Source organism: Syngnathus typhle, linkage group LG15 (assembly GCF_033458585.1).
Source record: "Syngnathus typhle isolate RoL2023-S1 ecotype Sweden linkage group LG15, RoL_Styp_1.0, whole genome shotgun sequence".
In the NCBI taxonomy this organism is placed as follows: Eukaryota; Metazoa; Chordata; class Actinopteri; order Syngnathiformes; family Syngnathidae; genus Syngnathus; species Syngnathus typhle.
In genome coordinates this window covers 5,011,612-5,027,943 of record NC_083752.1, presented here as the reverse complement: position 1 = coordinate 5,027,943, position 16,332 = coordinate 5,011,612, and the positions used below count along the sequence as shown (strand labels likewise).

General features: G+C 42.8%; 1 protein-coding gene across 16 annotated transcripts in view; it reads left to right on the top strand.

The window, feature by feature from the left end:
• Positions 1-6,402, top strand: part of auts2a (activator of transcription and developmental regulator AUTS2 a) — a 174,078-nt gene extending 167,676 nt beyond the window's left edge. For 8 of the 16 annotated variants that reach the window (XM_061298595.1, XM_061298600.1, XM_061298590.1 and 5 more), the window contains 10 exons: positions 717-761; positions 1,435-1,530; positions 1,633-1,704; positions 2,210-2,239; positions 2,409-2,480; positions 2,700-2,841; positions 3,042-3,143; positions 3,206-3,289; positions 3,402-3,654; positions 3,975-6,402. In XM_061298595.1, coding sequence (XP_061154579.1) covers positions 717-761; positions 1,435-1,530; positions 1,633-1,704; positions 2,210-2,239; positions 2,409-2,480; positions 2,700-2,841; positions 3,042-3,143; positions 3,206-3,289; positions 3,402-3,654; positions 3,975-5,184 — 2,106 coding nt within the window. In that variant the 3' untranslated portion in view covers positions 5,185-6,402. The remainder of the gene's footprint in view (positions 1-716; positions 762-1,434; positions 1,531-1,632; positions 1,705-2,209; positions 2,240-2,408; positions 2,481-2,699; positions 2,842-3,041; positions 3,144-3,205; positions 3,290-3,401; positions 3,655-3,974) is intronic. The other 8 variants (XM_061298606.1, XM_061298601.1, XM_061298602.1 and 5 more) reach the window with 5 other exon arrangements.
• Positions 6,403-16,332: the final 9,930 nt, after the last annotated feature.

The following is a 16,332-nucleotide window of genomic DNA, read 5'->3' as shown; positions in this document are numbered from 1 at the left end:
CCGGGCGGGCGTTGAAAGTCTTTCCCCACTGGGGTTGTGATTTTACACAAACTGGCGTGTGTTTAAGCGGCACGTTGTACATACTTGTGGCTTTGCGGCCTCTCCGTGATGATGACCATGTGTCTGCCCATGCCACAATGATGCTTTTATTCACCCAGAAAGTCAATCATGTGTTGTTTCTGGCTGCTTCTTTCCATCTTAAAATGCTAAATTGCCAATAACTTGCTTAAATCATACCCGCCTGCCAAGCTTTAGAACATAATATACTTACTAATTCATTTTGAATGCTGTGACATCACTTGGCGCCGTTAGGGTGTTTTCATTACTGACATAAGACTTGCATTAAGATCTGTTGGTAAGACCACAGGCATTGAGTGGCTAGCACACATCCACGGACATTCATTAGTGGCCAAAGAGGTTTACTTGGCTCTGAAGATACCTCAAAGGCAGCAAGGCTTGGCCTCTGACAGCTAATGAGGCCATAAAAAGCCTCCTAATAGTGGCAGACTGGGGAAAATGTTCACCCCAAGCCTGCCCTCCACTACTAAAAGGAGACCAAAGGAGATTTTACAAGATCTTCACATGATCACCAAAAGGGGATAAAAAAGAAATCTTGTTGGGAAGTGGTCAATTCATTAGCACAGTTTTACAACGGTTTCATTTTTGTTTTGTAGCTTCTTGATATCTTTTAATGTTGTGTTTTCTTTCTCCTGCAGTTTGACAAATACCCAACTAAGGTTGACCCCTTCTACAGACACAGTGTGAGTTTTCACTTTTTCTTGAGAATGCGCTGACACATTGTGCATGCATTTATGTTTCATGTCATCTTCCTCCGTTTCGTAACGGACGCATTTCACCCGTTGCATGAGATTACGATCCAATATGGCTGCAGAAGTTTAAAACAGATTCAGCCCCACTATTGTAGAGAAGATTTGATGCTTGAATGAAGTCACAGCTTCACTTAGTGGACAAACAGTGTAAGGACACCACTCTGCTATAATTGGCCAATTTCATTTTAATTGAATGTACTCTACCAAATTAATATTAAAAATGAGAATGTTGTGCACCTAGCAGCTACAAAAATTAAATCAAAGCAATCCTTTTATTCAAAGCGCTTTTTTATGACAGAAACAATTATAATAATTCGCATTTCTCTGCAAAATAGTTGCCTTGCACACATGCTTACTTGGTTTACATTAGCCTTGCACACGTTGCATCATTCGACAGCCTAGTTTTTTTTTAATTAATTTATTAAAAAAAAAAAAAAAGGATGGAGTTAAATAAATCTAAAGGGGGTGCAGGCTTCTGCTTTCATGTCTTATGTTTTTTGGTAGCAAAATAAGGACGCCTATTTGATTTTTGAGGTTTGCACATTCTCTTGCATCTTACTAAGTGGCCCCTCCTCTCTTCTCCTCTCCCTCTTTTCATCTTCAGCTCTTTCACTCGTACCCACCGGCGATGTCGGGCCTCCCCCCTGTCATCCCTCCCACCGGACCCTTCAGCTCACTGCAGGGGGCATTTCAGCCCAAGGTAAAAAAACTCCTTCTAACAATACAAATGAAAATAACATATAAGACCTTTGACTGATTTTTTTTTCTTTCCCCCCCCCCCCCCCCCCCCCGTCTCGTCAAGACCTCAAATCCTCTCGATGTGTCCTCGAGACCAGGCGCTGTCCCGCATACGTTCTTACAAAAGGACCCAAGGGTGAGCAAATAGAACACCACTTAGTCATTCTAATGGGTGGTGACTTAGATTATGAATCATATTTTTTTTTATTTGATTTTAGGCCCTTTTGAAAGCCAAAGAAATGGCCACTCGCCCACATGAGTGTTAAACAACGGCTGACTCACTCACCTTTGTACCGATGTAAACATGCATTGAGTCATGAGCACTGTGATTAAATTAGTTTTATTGTCTTGATTAAATACAAAATGCAAATAGACAATCGGCATAACGCCTTAACTGAATCACGCCTCTTTGGTGGTTGCACACAAATTTCTAGCTTACGCATGGTGGGGTGTGTCTGAAATCTGGATGGAAGAATTCCCGCACCTTCAAAGCCAAGCACATAAAAAAAAAAAAAAATTACGATACGCCCCAGCGTGTAATATGCACTATGAGTACAGTTGTTAAAAAATTCCCTGCATTGATTTCCAGCTGGAAATGTAACATTGGTTCTAACCCTTTTTCTCTCTCCTCTGTGGTGTAGCTAGCGGATCCATTTCGGCCCATTCTCAGGGTGAGTAAGCAGTGCTTTTGGATTATGTATTAAAACTACTTTTTTGGCTTAAAATATTGGATATGACTTTTGTCCTGCTTTAAGGTTGTAATATTTCACAAATTATGATACCTCTGTGATAATAGGAGTCCTATTGTATGATTGCATATTTCTATTTTATGCCTTTTAGAAGCCAGGAAAGTGGTGTGCCATGCACGTTCATACTGCCTGGCAGATATACCACCATCAACAAAAAGTCAAGGTGAGGATTCGTTGGACTTTCCGAATCAGGCTGACTCAGGTGTACAACGTGCTTATTTATCATTCTAAATAGAATAGATCTGCATTTGAAAGTGTAAATCCAACCTTTTTGATACAACTCTTAAAAATATTTGTGATAAAGTGTCTGTCGAAGTTCTACAAAGGAATTCCAATCACATTTTACATTAGTTTCTCTGTGTTGGTTTTTGCTGTCTTCCAGCAGCAGATGCAGGTCGACCCTCACAAGTTGGATTTTGGCCTCAAGCCCGAGTTCCTGAGTCGACCTCCCGGCCCGAGCCTCTTTGGTGCCATCCATCACCCCAATGACCTGGCACGGCCTGCCACTCTCTTCTCTGCTGCAGGTGAGAATGAGGCATGTTAGATATCGTCATGAATGTTATAAAAATGAGAATGAATAAATGATCATTTTGTGAATGAGACTATCAGTTATGAAGTGCTGTCTCCAAAAGTATTTTTAAAGTGCAATTTTAGATTGTGAGACTCCCTTCAGAGAACATTGACTTCATATTTAGGAATGAAAATCCAGCATAAAACAGCACAGGATGTTTATTTTTGTCCTCAGGGCCAACACACCCATCAGCAGGTCCCTTCGGCCATCCAGCCCACCACCCCGGAAACTTCCTCACCCCAGCACCTCACTTAGGTAAGAGCGCCCATGAATTGAGACGATTTGCTGATCAAGCTAACGTTTTCTCTTTTTTTCAGAACCTTTCAGTCGGCCGCCCTCCTTCGGCGGACTGGGAGCTCTCAGTTCATCTGCGTTTGGAGGACTGGGAAATCCAGCACTAAGTGAGTTTTAGCCTCATGAATTTCCTAAAAGTGCATTTTGAAAGACAAAATGGCGACGCAACGGTCAAGATACGCATTTAACTTGTGTCCTGCTGTGCTTTTCCGTGTGTTGAATCCCTGGCAGCGGCCAACTCGATGTTCGGCCATAAAGATGGCCCCAACTCGCAGCAGCACTTTGGTGGCGGTCCCAATAGCAACCACCAGGAGCCCTGGAACCGCCTGCACCGCACCCCGCCGTCCTTCCCCACACCTCCACCTTGGCTGAAACCGGGAGAGTCGGAGAGGAGCGCCTCGGTCAGCTCACACGAGAGGGACAGGGACTCGGACAAACGCGACTCCATCAGCAGTAAAGATGACAAAGACAGGTGAGGTTCCTTAAAAAAAATAATAATAATAATAACAAAGTCTGTATTTTAAATATAATTAAAAATAATAATAATAATATAATACAATTAAAAATATATTAATGATGTAAAATAAAATTTATTGTCCAGGTGAGATTCCTGGAAAGTAAAAATATAATAAATAATAACGTCTGTACTTTAATATTATTAAAAATAATAATAATGATATAACACAATTAAAAAGATATTAATGATGTAAAATAAAATTGATTGTGCTTTTTAAAAATAAACAATAACAAGCAAAGTTCACATGGTTATAATACAAAGATTTCTGTTTCTAGGGAATCTGCAGAGAAACGTCACTCGAGCCACCCCTCCCCGGTCCCGGTCAACCCCATCGGTCTTCTGGGTCACAGTCGTCCTCCCGAGCACCACAGGAACCACCTGCCTCCTTCCTCTGGAGACAAAGACAACAAGGCCAAAGACAGAGAACGGGAACTCCCAGACTCATGGAAAGATAGCAGCACAGACGAGCACAAGCTCAAAGACAACCAGCACAACGATAAGGACGCACCTCCCATCCATGACGGGAGAGTATCTGAGGACAAAGTGTCCAACCGGGGCACGGCGTCGCCGTACATCAGACAGACCAGTCTGGAACGTCCCAACGGTGGCCTGAGCAGAGAACTTGTGGAGAAGAAGGGAGAGCTTCCCTTTGAGCACAAGAAGAACAGCGAGGTGAAAGTGAAAGAAGAGCGAAAGGAGGACCAAGACGGAGTGGCAGAGAAACCAAGCGAGCACCCGCTGGTGTCGTCCACGCCCAACCTCCACCCCCCCTCGTCGATGCCGATGCCCATGAGCGCGGCGGGCGTTCATCCAATCAACAACATGAGCGGTCTTGAGAGAACTCGAATGGTGGCGCCCTTCATGGGTATCAGCCCAATCCCCGGCGCCGAACGCTTCCCCTACCCGGCCTTCCACTGGGACCCCATGAGGGACCCTTACAGGGGATTGGACATTCATCGACGGGACCCTCTGGCTCGGGATCTGTTACTCAGGAACGATCCCCTCCACCGGCTGACGGCTCCGCGCCTTTACGAGGCCGAGCGTTCCTACAGGGAGCGAGAGCCTCACGACTTTAATCGCGACCACATGCATTCTCTCGCTTTGGAACAGAGGAGGGAGCACGAGCGCGCTCACTTGGAGGAACGCGAGCGCCTCCTCAGAGAGGACTACGAGCACGGCCGCATCCACCACGCCATGCACCACCCGGCCCTTGACGGACACCTACCCCACCACGCCCAGGGCCTCATGGCCCCGGGACTCCCGGGCATGCACTACTCCAGGGTCAGCCCCGCGGCCGCCGCCGCCGCGGCAGCTGCTGCTCACCAGAACAGTATTCTGAATAAAACTCCGCCCACAGCCTCGCTTAGCGCCCCGCCCCCACTCATCCCCACGCTCGGCGCCAGGCCGGGCTCGCCGAGACGGACTGCTCCCCTGGCCACCGATATTAGAGACAGACCTCCTCACAAGGACATTGAGGCACGGTGAGCTTGAATCCGGCTCACGGTAAACAAGCACTTAGCAAGACTGTAACATAGCTGTGAATAAATTATGTGGGCGGACCCATCCCCACGTGAGAAATTGATTTTTGTCAAGACAATAATCACAGAAACTTTTGATTTTTCCAGACCTTGCTCCAGCTTTTGTGTGTGTGTGTGTCCAGTCTTTCTATTGTATAGCAAAGTGAAGTGAGATTTTGGAATGTACAGATACTTTAGCACTGACAGACAGCAAAGTGTGTAGATAATATGTACAGTCACTGTGCTCGCTCTGTATGGCTCATGGTACAAATATGCAAAAGGGTGATTTGAAAGCTTTACTTTGGACAAATGTACACAGAGACGTATTTAGGATGTGATTCAGAATGTGCTTTTGCATTTTTCATTTTTTTTTCTATTGAAGCAGCCGCTTAGCATTGTACCAGAGAGCCCATGTTCTACTATGCAACAATTCTGGCCTCCACTGCTTTTTAGCAATTTTACCAATGAAGGACATAGATGTTGTTTTCTCTCCACAACTTGACCATGGAAAAAAAAAAAAAAGTGTGCTTGCTTAATGTATACAGATCCAAGCTTTAGACCTATTGTTTTGAGAATCACTTGGTATTTTGTCAGGACAATCCAAGAGACAATATTGTATTTAAAGAAATTTCTGTATGAAAGAACAGGCAGCACAAATTTTTGATTCCCTCGACTGCCGCCTTTGTTCTTGTTATGGGGAGAATGCATCATTGTAAACACAAATTTGCTTCATAGAAAGGCGTGTAAAGGTACATCTTTTGGAACTAGATTAGTGTATTCAAAGTGCTTTTTTTAAGTTGTGGTATCAACAAAATCAAAAGACAAAAAAAGCTAAGCTTTTTGTTTCTATCAAGCAGAGATCTATTTTTAGTAGTCCACCGAAGGGTTTAGTTGTGCGCTTCAAATTCGGTGAACATTTTGTGCAGTGTTATTTTACTTCAACATAAAAATGGGCACCGGAGCCATAGTTGGTTAGTTAATGCATATTTGCAAAAAGATTGTTCAATTTTTTTTTTGCTGTTAACATGTACAGGTGGAAAAAAAAACTAAAAAGTCTTTGTAGATCATGTACAAAATTGTCAAAAAAAAATAAGCGACTGAATCTTCAGCATGCCCCTCATTTAAACATGTGTTATGTAAATTGTGCCATGTTATTAAAAAATGTGTACTGAATTTGTCTTTGGAATTGGAGTCGCATTGCTGATTCTTATTCTGCATCTGCAAAACACATCTGACTTAACACAAACCAAAATTTGAATAAGGTCAAGCCGTGTCATGAATGTCTTTGCAACTGTTTGCGACCTTGAACGAACCCTGAGCAATAATGAGCAAACCCTCGCTAACCTTCGCTGGCTTTAAAGAGTAGTGGCTGTTATTTATATTAAAATATTTTTGTAGCGCTTGTCCTCATTAGGATGGTGGGTGAGGTGGCTTTGGGAGGGAGGTGACCAATTGCATTACACAGACAAACAAGAATGCAAAGATTCAAACATGCCATTTCTGTTTTTTCATGTGGAAAAAGTGCTTTGTATTCAAATAAAATTGCATTTATTGTTCTGTTGGTTGTAAAATATAATGCCATGGATATAAGTTGTGAAAATGAATTTCCACTGGAGGGTGCTTGAGCTCACCCTGAGAAATAGGACGAAGAGCTCAGTCATCCGGAGGAGGTTGAAGACGAGGCGCCAGTTGAGGAGGTGGTGGCGAGTCCATTTATTCCAAATGCCTCCCGGGTGCCTCCCTGATGAGGTTGTTCAGGGCATGACTGAGTGGGAGGTGAGCTCAGGGCAGACCTTGGACACATTAGATGACTACCGTATGTCTCACTGCCACACTGCGGCCCCCGTAAACCTGGAATTAATGAGAGGAAAATAAATGGATCATCTTTGTGCTTCATTTTTAAAGAGTGTAGTTCTGCCATAGGAAAGGTAATGTGATGGTTGACTGATGCAAGAAAACATTGATTGTGTGAGTTTCAAAACAGCATGTCACACAATAAGACCCTTCAGGTAGTCAAAAACGTCTTGACTTTTTTCTTATTAGCCAAAAAAAAATGTTCAGCTTTCTCTGGTTAAATTTAAGAACCAGCCATAATAATGTTCAGCTTTCTCTGGTTAAATTAAAAAACCGCACTCACACATCATGAGTTGTTTTTTGAAAATACAATAGGTAGTAGTTGCAACTTTTGACCACATGAGGGCGACAACGTACCGCAAATATATACCGTTTTTTTAATAGGCCTTTGCGTATTAATCAATCTATCAGTCTATATATATATCAATCAGTGACGTGCGGTGACGTTCATGACTGGGGAGGCACTGACGTCATCATTTTCAGGTGTTCCTAATAACAGGCCATTTTATTAGGGAAAAATCATGGTCAAAGCTTAAATGAAAGTGAAAAGTGCCACACCCGCCCTCACCCCCACTTTCTGATTGGCTGTTTGATCTGTGACGTCACCCGGACACTCCATTAGGTACACCGCCATTTTCAAGTGTACCTAATAACAGGCCACTTTATTAGGGAAATATCATGGTCAAAGGTCACAGGTGTCAAGCTCTAGTCCTCGGGGCCGCGTTCCAACATGTTTTCCAAGCGTCCCTCGTTAAGCGCACCTGCGTGAAAAGTTTTAGCTCCTTTCACGTTCTGCAGGAGCTAAAACTTTTCACGCAGGTGCGCTTAACGAGGGGAGCACACGGACACTCCATTAGGTACACCGCCATTTTCAAGTGTACCTAATCACAGGCCACTTTATTAGGGAAATATCATGGTCAAAGGTCACAGGTGTCAAGCTCTAGTCCTCTGGGCCGCGTTCCAACATGTTTTCCAAGTGTGCTTTCCAAGCGTCCCTCGTTAAGCGCACCTGCGTGAAAAGTTTTAGCTCCTTTCACGTTCTGCAGGAGCTAAAACTTTTCACGCAGGTGCGCTTAACGAGGGGTGCACACGGACACTCCATTAGGTACACCGCCATTTTGAAGTGTACCTAATCACAGGCCACTTTATTAGGGAAATATCATGGTCAAAGGTCACACGTGTCAAGCTCTAGTCCTCGGGGCCGCGTTCCAACATGTTTTCCAAGCGTCCCTCGTTAAGCGCACCTGCGTGAAAAGTTTTAGCTCCTTTCACGTTCTGCAGGAGCTAAAACTTTTCACGCAGGTGCGCTTAACGAGGGGTGCACACGGACACTCCATTAGGTACACCGCCATTTTCAAGTGTACCTAATCACAGGCCACTTTATTAGGGAAATATCATGGTCAAAGGTCACAGGTGTCAAGCTCTAGTCCATGGGGCCGCATTCCAACATGTTTTCCAAGATTCCCTCGTTAAGCGCACCTGCGTGAAAAGTTTTAGCTCGTCCAGAACGTGAAAATGACCAAAACTTTTCACGCAGGTGTGTTTAATGAGGGTAACTTGGAAAACATGTTGGAACGCGGCCCCTCGAGGACTGGAGGTCGACACCCATGCTTTAAGTGAGAGGTGCCACACCCGCCCTCACCCCCACTTTCTGATTGGCTGGTTGATCTGTGACGTCACACAGACACTCCATTAGGTACACCGCATTCTTCAGGTTCGTTCGGGAAGATTCATGAGTGAGTGACAGACAGCGTTGATGCTATGCCAGCCGACACACGTTATGCCGACATTGATGTGTTAATTTTGTATTTGTTGGATTGTAGTTGATGGTGTTATTATACCCAATGTGTTTGTGTTTGAATAAAAGGTTGAAAAAAAAAATCCGTTGTGCTGACATTTGTTATTTTGGGGGACACCAACTCATATAACAAGCTTTATTGTCAATTTCTTCACATACCAAGACACACAAAAAAATCGAAATTACGTTCCCACTATCCCACGATGACAAGACATAGTACAAAATATACATACAAGTAAACAACACAAACAAATAAAAACAAAAAGGCACAAACAGTGAATAAATAACAGTGATGAATAAATAATAAATAAACAAATAACATAACAAATAAGAGGAGCAAAAATGGAGCAAGTGTGCATACAGCATACAGTTAGAATCACATAAGCAAAAGTACAGGACGCTACGCAGAATGGGGGAGAGACTTCAGGATCCTAACAGCCTGGAGTATGAAGCTATTGGTGAGCCTGGTGGTGCGGGAACGCAGGCTCCTGTACCTCTTCCCAAAAGGCAGAAGAGTGAGCAGGGTGACTCACATTGCTCACAATCGTGCACATGGAATCAGAAACTTAAAGCATCCCAGGATCATTAGCACCAGAAGGCTGGAGATCCTTTTTTCGTAGCCTCCATAAGGTCGATGTTTTCAATGAAGGCTTGCTTTGTGGATGGATTATACAGAAAATCTGCAAATAAATACAACATTGTGTGTATATAGAATGTATGCACATGCTATAGAAAATATATACAGTATATTCACATCAATTATTTTTTTTTCCCAAGACTCTACAACTCCATAATATTTCTAAAACTTTTTGCACACTGACCTTATCCATCCAAAATTGCCTAGACTCCTTTTTGGCTGATAAATCATTTTTTCCACAGTGCAGAAACAGATTTAATGTTTCAAAGATTCCTGCCCAGACCTGCTGTTCAAACTTGCTATACATCCTTTTGAACACTAGATGGCAGGAGTGCACGATGAAGGCAAGTCTGAGTCAGTGGGAAAGGATGTCAGTGCAGGATATCTCAGCAGGTAGGACTGTCATGTCACCTAACCTGAGGAGAACCAGTTTGACTGGTTAACTTCCTGTGACCCGTCATTGTAATGCTCGCTATTCGCCTGGACTGACACCGCTCATGTGGTCTGACTGGAACAACAACATGGTGGGTGGCGGAAGGCCACTCCTTGTTCTTTTCTTACAGAAGGAAACAAAGCCTTGGATCCTCTCTAGTTTAACCCTGCAGCTTCACGTGTATTTACTTTTAAACACAAGACGTCATCTGTCTACGCTGACACACCTTACGCTGGCTGCATCACATGATATGAACAAACAAGAACATCTGATGCTTGGGTGGCATTGCAAAACAAACCTGCATCATGCATTGTGCAAACAATCCTTGGATAAATATGCATACTTTACCTCCATGCATCGCCTGTTAGGTTGGGGGGAGCAATGAGAGAATGCCTGGAGAACAGCCCCACCCCCACTGAGGCTAATCACATCCAAACAAATGCACTCCTAAAAACACTTTCAAGTGAGCAGGAAAATTCCCCTGATGTTCTTACACCCCGGAAAAACACACACACGCTCTTTACAAAAAAAGAAAAAAGAAAAAAGCAGAGCACTTTTGCACTTACCCTATAGCCGGATTACGCTCGGGCCTCTACAGCAGAGTTCATCGTTAGTTGAATTGTTAAGAAGGGGAAGAACATCTAAGAAGCAAAGGGCTGGAGGATTGGTGGAAGGCTGGGAAAGACTGAGATGAAATAAATCACACACTACAAATCCGATGCCGGACCGAGCAACTGTAGACCACAATTTATTACAGTAGAAGCGAAACATACCGTTTATATAATCACAAATCAGTGCTGGGGAAAAGTTAAGCATCTGATAAGCTTTTTTATCTGTTGGCTGTCAGCACGGTGGAAACGTACCGTGACGAGGGAGCTGAACACTTTCTTCCAGGGATAGAATTCCCAGATTCCTTTTTGATCCTCCCACATGGCTGTTTGTTGATGATGTAGCTAAACGAGGACTGGCTCACTAAAAGTAATCACTGGTAATGAAGCATAACATTACAATCACTGGAAATGAAAATATAGGAAAATGAGTCACTGAAAATAAGTGTCAGTGTTGACCTACAGAGACCCACGCAAGAGTGCAATGTGACAGGAGTGAGCAGATAATAATTGGATTCTGTTTATTACGCTTGATGAAAGTAATCGCTTCTCCTCAGAAATGCTTTTTTTTATGACAACGGCTTGTTCCACTCACGCTAAGATATTAAACGTGCATCGCACTGGCCCAAATATTATCGGACGATGAAATGTGGCTTAATCCGACAGGTTTTTTTCCTCTCATTGCATTAGAGGCATCACGTTGAAGTGACCTTCACCCACCCGATGTAAGCAGGGCCTCATTAGTTCCAAGTTTCAGCTCAAACGGAGCAGACAAATGAGCTTTAATTACAGCAGCGGCACTTTCTTTTTTTTTTTTTTTCCACCCTCGCAACTAGTCAGCCCACTCACATGGACCCTGCTGTTATGAGAATGAGCTTGTGCGAACAAAGTTGACATTTCGGTGTGTGAGTTCTGACCTTCTCAAACCGCTCTTGAGACAGAAGCGACTAGAAGAGGAGTGAATTCATCCTGTAATAAATATTAAAAGCTTAATACTTATTATATATATCTTGTATTTAATGTGAGCGCACAGTTCTGGTCAGGAAATTTCTCATGATTATTTTTTTATTTTAATAATGTAAATATTAAATTTGACATGACTGCATCTTAAAAAAAATCTTTCATTAATTTCTCATGAATAAAAGTCAGTTGTTTTTATCCAGTCAAGCTCAACGTGATGTTTCACTTGTCTCAACACAAAGACTCAATTCCCCAGCGACAACATTACATCAGCACACTATAATGAGCTGCATCGTACTGATAAGTACTTTAGAATTCTGGTTACCTTTTTTCGGGCCCAACACAGAGGGCAAAGAAATTTCTCTCTTTATGATCATTTTTTAGACACAGAAAGTCGGTGTAGTTCTCAGTGTTTTTCCATTTTGAGCAATTATCTTTGAGTACCTACTTTATATTAAATTTAGAAAGACATGTGATAACCAGTACCAGTGTAACCTACCTCTGATCCAAAGTCAGCTGGGTTAGCATCAACCTCTACCGTGACCAAATAAGGACAAGTGATCTTGAAAACAAATGGCTTGTGTTGATGAATATGACAGGATGTCAACAATTTTTTTTTTAGATTCATGACAGGGAAATAATAAGTTATCATGGTATTGAGAAAAAAAAAAAAGAAAAAGAAATCTAACAGTAGCCTAAAGCTTTTACACAGCGTTGCATAAATCACAGTTTTTTTGCGCGAGACGTTAATAGGTCATGGCAGGCTGCTATTGTTAGAACATTACTGTTTAAGAATTGTTATGGCAACGTTCCCTCTCTAAACGTAATATGCAATATTTTTATACAATCAAATGACAGCAGTGTCATTTTCATGGCCGTTATTTGTGATGCATTATAATGGATAACACCTTCCCTTCATCTAATCTGTTGCTCGTAACCTTTATGAATATTATTTCCAGGACCTGCTCGCCGCCTCAGTCTGGGGAAGGTAATTGGAATCTATATTGTGACTGCTGAGTACAAAGCGCTACCCAAGGACTTTCATCATACACAGCAGAGAAATGACTAATTTCTGGCGTATTTCTTATTGCCCATTGGAAATCCACTAGGTCATTTACTACCTGAAATGTTAAAAGCGCTTCCAGCATGGGAGGTTTCAAGTTTGTGAAGGTGGCCTAGGCCAGGGTACGTGTCCAGAATGGAGACGAGACACTAATTGCTTAGCTGGAAATAGCCTAAGGTCGTATGTGTGTGTGTGTTGCTGTGTGTCTGCGTTGCCCCATCCTGTTAAATCACCACCCTGACCTATGCCCTCGCTGTGGCCACTCAGAGTGATTCTATTGCACATGGATGCACACGGCCAGTGCTAATACATACTGTATGAACACAAGCGTGCACATACACACACGCCATGTATCACTGACACTGCTGTGGTAATAAGATAAGATGACCCCAATCATCACAGGGAGCAAAAAAACGGAACTGGAGCCCATTCCTTGGCCGAGGCTCTACGTTTTATCGCCGCCTTCTATTGTATACTTTTGATGACACGGCTGATCACTTGTAATAGACTCGTGTCCAAGTACAAATCACATTGTACAAAAACAGTCGGATTGTACGGTGTAACTTCGATCTTGCAGGTCACAGTGCTTGAGTCAGCAAAGATAAGCGGAGTGATGAGGAAAAAAGATGTAATTAGGAAATGGTATAAAGTGAAATACTGCATGTACTGAGACATATTGTGCTCAGATGACTCCTAAAATAACATTAACGGGAGAAATTGGCCAATGACAATGGCACCTTACATGCGGCAAGTTCATGTGGGTGGATAGGAAAAAATACTTAGGGGCATGCACAAGCTGTTCTGATGCTGTTTGACCTCTGAATTGTTTTCCAAAGTGAAATGTCATAATGTTTAATCATTTGGGTAATTCTAATTGGCAGAAAAGAGAAAAAAAATCTAATAAATAAAAATAAACAAAATAAATAATATAATAATAAATATAATAATAAAATAATATAAAATATAATAAAATAAAATAATAATGGAAAAACTTGTGCTATATGTTGCAAAATCTGCTTTTTTTTTTTTAGATTCCCTGAAAATAATATTTACAAAAAAATATTCCTACATATAATACATAATTCCTACATATAATAAAATAAAATAATAATAAATATAATAATAAAATTAATATAAAATATAATATTAGAAAATAGAATAAAAAAACTTGTGTTATGTGTTGCAAAATCTGCTTTTTGTTTACATTTCCTGAAAATAAAATTTACAAAAAAATATTCCTACAGAACCTGCATGCCACTTCTGAAAGACATCTTAGCTAGCAGTAGTACTAAGGCTACTCAGAACCCCTCCAACTAGGACTGAGCACTTGACAGCTTCCAAGCCATTGCACGGTTGCAACACTATTTCCTCTTCCACCTTCGTCGAGTTGCCCTCACATGACACAAGCGTCTCTTGGGTCTCTTTCACACACACGATGTTCCCGCCAGTGAATGAAATGTCACATCCACTGATGAGCATCACCTCACTGATCCATGAAATTCACCAGACTAAGTCGTCCCTGCCCCTGGAGTCAGAGGGGGGGGGGGATCTCGAAATAACGGGATGCACTTGGGCTGAGTTTAATCTCAGCATGCTGTTTCACGCATCTCCCTGGGGCACTGCGAAGAAGGTCATTCATCAAAAGTCACGTCTTCGTCATCGCAGAGTGTGGTAGAAGTAGGGTCGATACACTGGGCAACTTTGACACACCAGGCAAAGAGGTCCGCCTTTAACATCTCACTTCATATCGACCATTTGGAAGAGGTGGAAGCTTGTTAACAGCTTCTCGTCCTCTCCAAGTGAGGAAGAGGGACAAATGAGAGAGCGGCGTAAAGCCTCACGGGTGAAGCTGTACTGTCTGCAAACTCACAGACAAGCATGATTGGATCACTTTTGGACTCGCTTGCTCCAGATTTATCCAAGCAGGTTGTTTGAGGTAATGTACGGTTGAGCGCCACCGGCGCTGTGACACAACGTAATTCCCATTTGCCCATTTTTCATTTCCAATCCACCGTTAACAGGATAAGCAGAGGTAGCAAAAACAACTAGCAGGAGGGCCACCAGTGATGAAACCGCCAAGGATATTTCAGGAGGTCGCCGATAAAAGGAAAAACGATTCACGAATAACAATAGAGACTTAGCATGCAAAGCCAAATTGATTAAAGAGGCATACAAAATGGCTGAATGCACCAGCATTTAGTCTTAAAAGGGAGCGATTATAGGTCCAAAAATGGCTGATGTGACATTGACCCAGTGAGCTATAACAACATCCTTCCCAAAATAATCTGTCAAGTGCTAAGAGAGCGGAAAGCAAATGTTAATGCACTGCTGTGCCAGTGGAGCCGATGAAGCTCAATCTTCATGCATATGCATATTCCGCTATCCCTACCCAGAATTCCCCCCGCAACCCCACTCCAAACCCGAGCGAGGTTTCTAAAAATGGCAGAAGGCTTAACGCTTGTGACAGCCGACGTCACGCTGGAGGAGAGCGACTTTGATGAGACCCGTGCTTTTAGAGGCCTCTTTTGTTAGCAGGAGAGCGAATCACACTTTACAAGATAAATCATCCCGCTAGCAGCCGGCTTAAACTGTGTACCACCGGATAAGGTTGCCAAGGAAACCCTCCTGGATAACCAATGAGTCCCCTGCCCCTCCCTCCTTCCATCCTTCTTCCACAGTCTTCTCCATGATCCGCGCAAACAATTAATACCATACACGGGCAAAATTGAGTGAGCAAACTGGGGGGAGGTAAACACAAATCCTCAGGTGCATTGCAAAACAGATTAACTCATTCACTGCCAACCCAATTAATATATTTGAAACCGTCAATGGCACTGAGCGAGTTAAAAAAAAAAGGAACATAAATAAATACGAGGCTGCAACAGCATTTTGTTTGTAAATCCGAATTGGTACACACCAACCGCTAACGTGATTTTAATGGCTATTTGGAATACACGGCCATAAAAATACCATTACATCCCGACATATCCATTTGCTGGATGGCGGTTTGTGGCTGAGCCATCCTGACACACACTACCGGGGAGCCATTAAACTCCATGAGTGACTTCGACTAGGCACAGATCAGTGCTCCAGGGTCCTATCTATTACTGACATCCAATTATACCAATGGATGTCCGCTTTGCACGGCTACTAAGTGCTTTCGTCCCTTTTATTGACAACCTGTCAACGGCCGAGCTACTGGCAAATAATACGCTATCGATCCAGATGACCGGCATACCGTTAAGCGTGCTATGAGACCATCGGCGGTCGCAAAAATGAGACTTAAATGATTCCACACATTAATGAAGCGTTTCTTATAATCTGGCATTTTAAATGGCAGCGCTAATTCAGCGCAACTTTGATTAGTGCTGGCTGGCAGTGACTGTAATTAGCCAGTGCATTAACTAACAGAGCAAATAGGCTGTAATTAAAAAAAAAAAGTAAATCCCGTGCAGAAACAAATAGCCACACTTCCACAGCAGCAGGTGACAGACAAAGAATCAATAGTAGACATATTGAGCCGTTGGCTTAACTGTGCTGGTTGGCAAACAGAAAGCGCTTGTGTGTTTACGCGGTTGCTGAGTGGTAAGCGTTAAAAGAAGCCTGTCCCTTTATTGATTGATTAGTCATTAAGTGCCTCACCTAGCGTCTAGGAATGGAATTCACTGAGCCGTTAGAATTAATCAGAGGAGAAGAAACGGCGGGAGGTCGACACACTGGAGAGCACGCGTCTTGAGAAATTAAGCAGACAGATGCTGTGTGC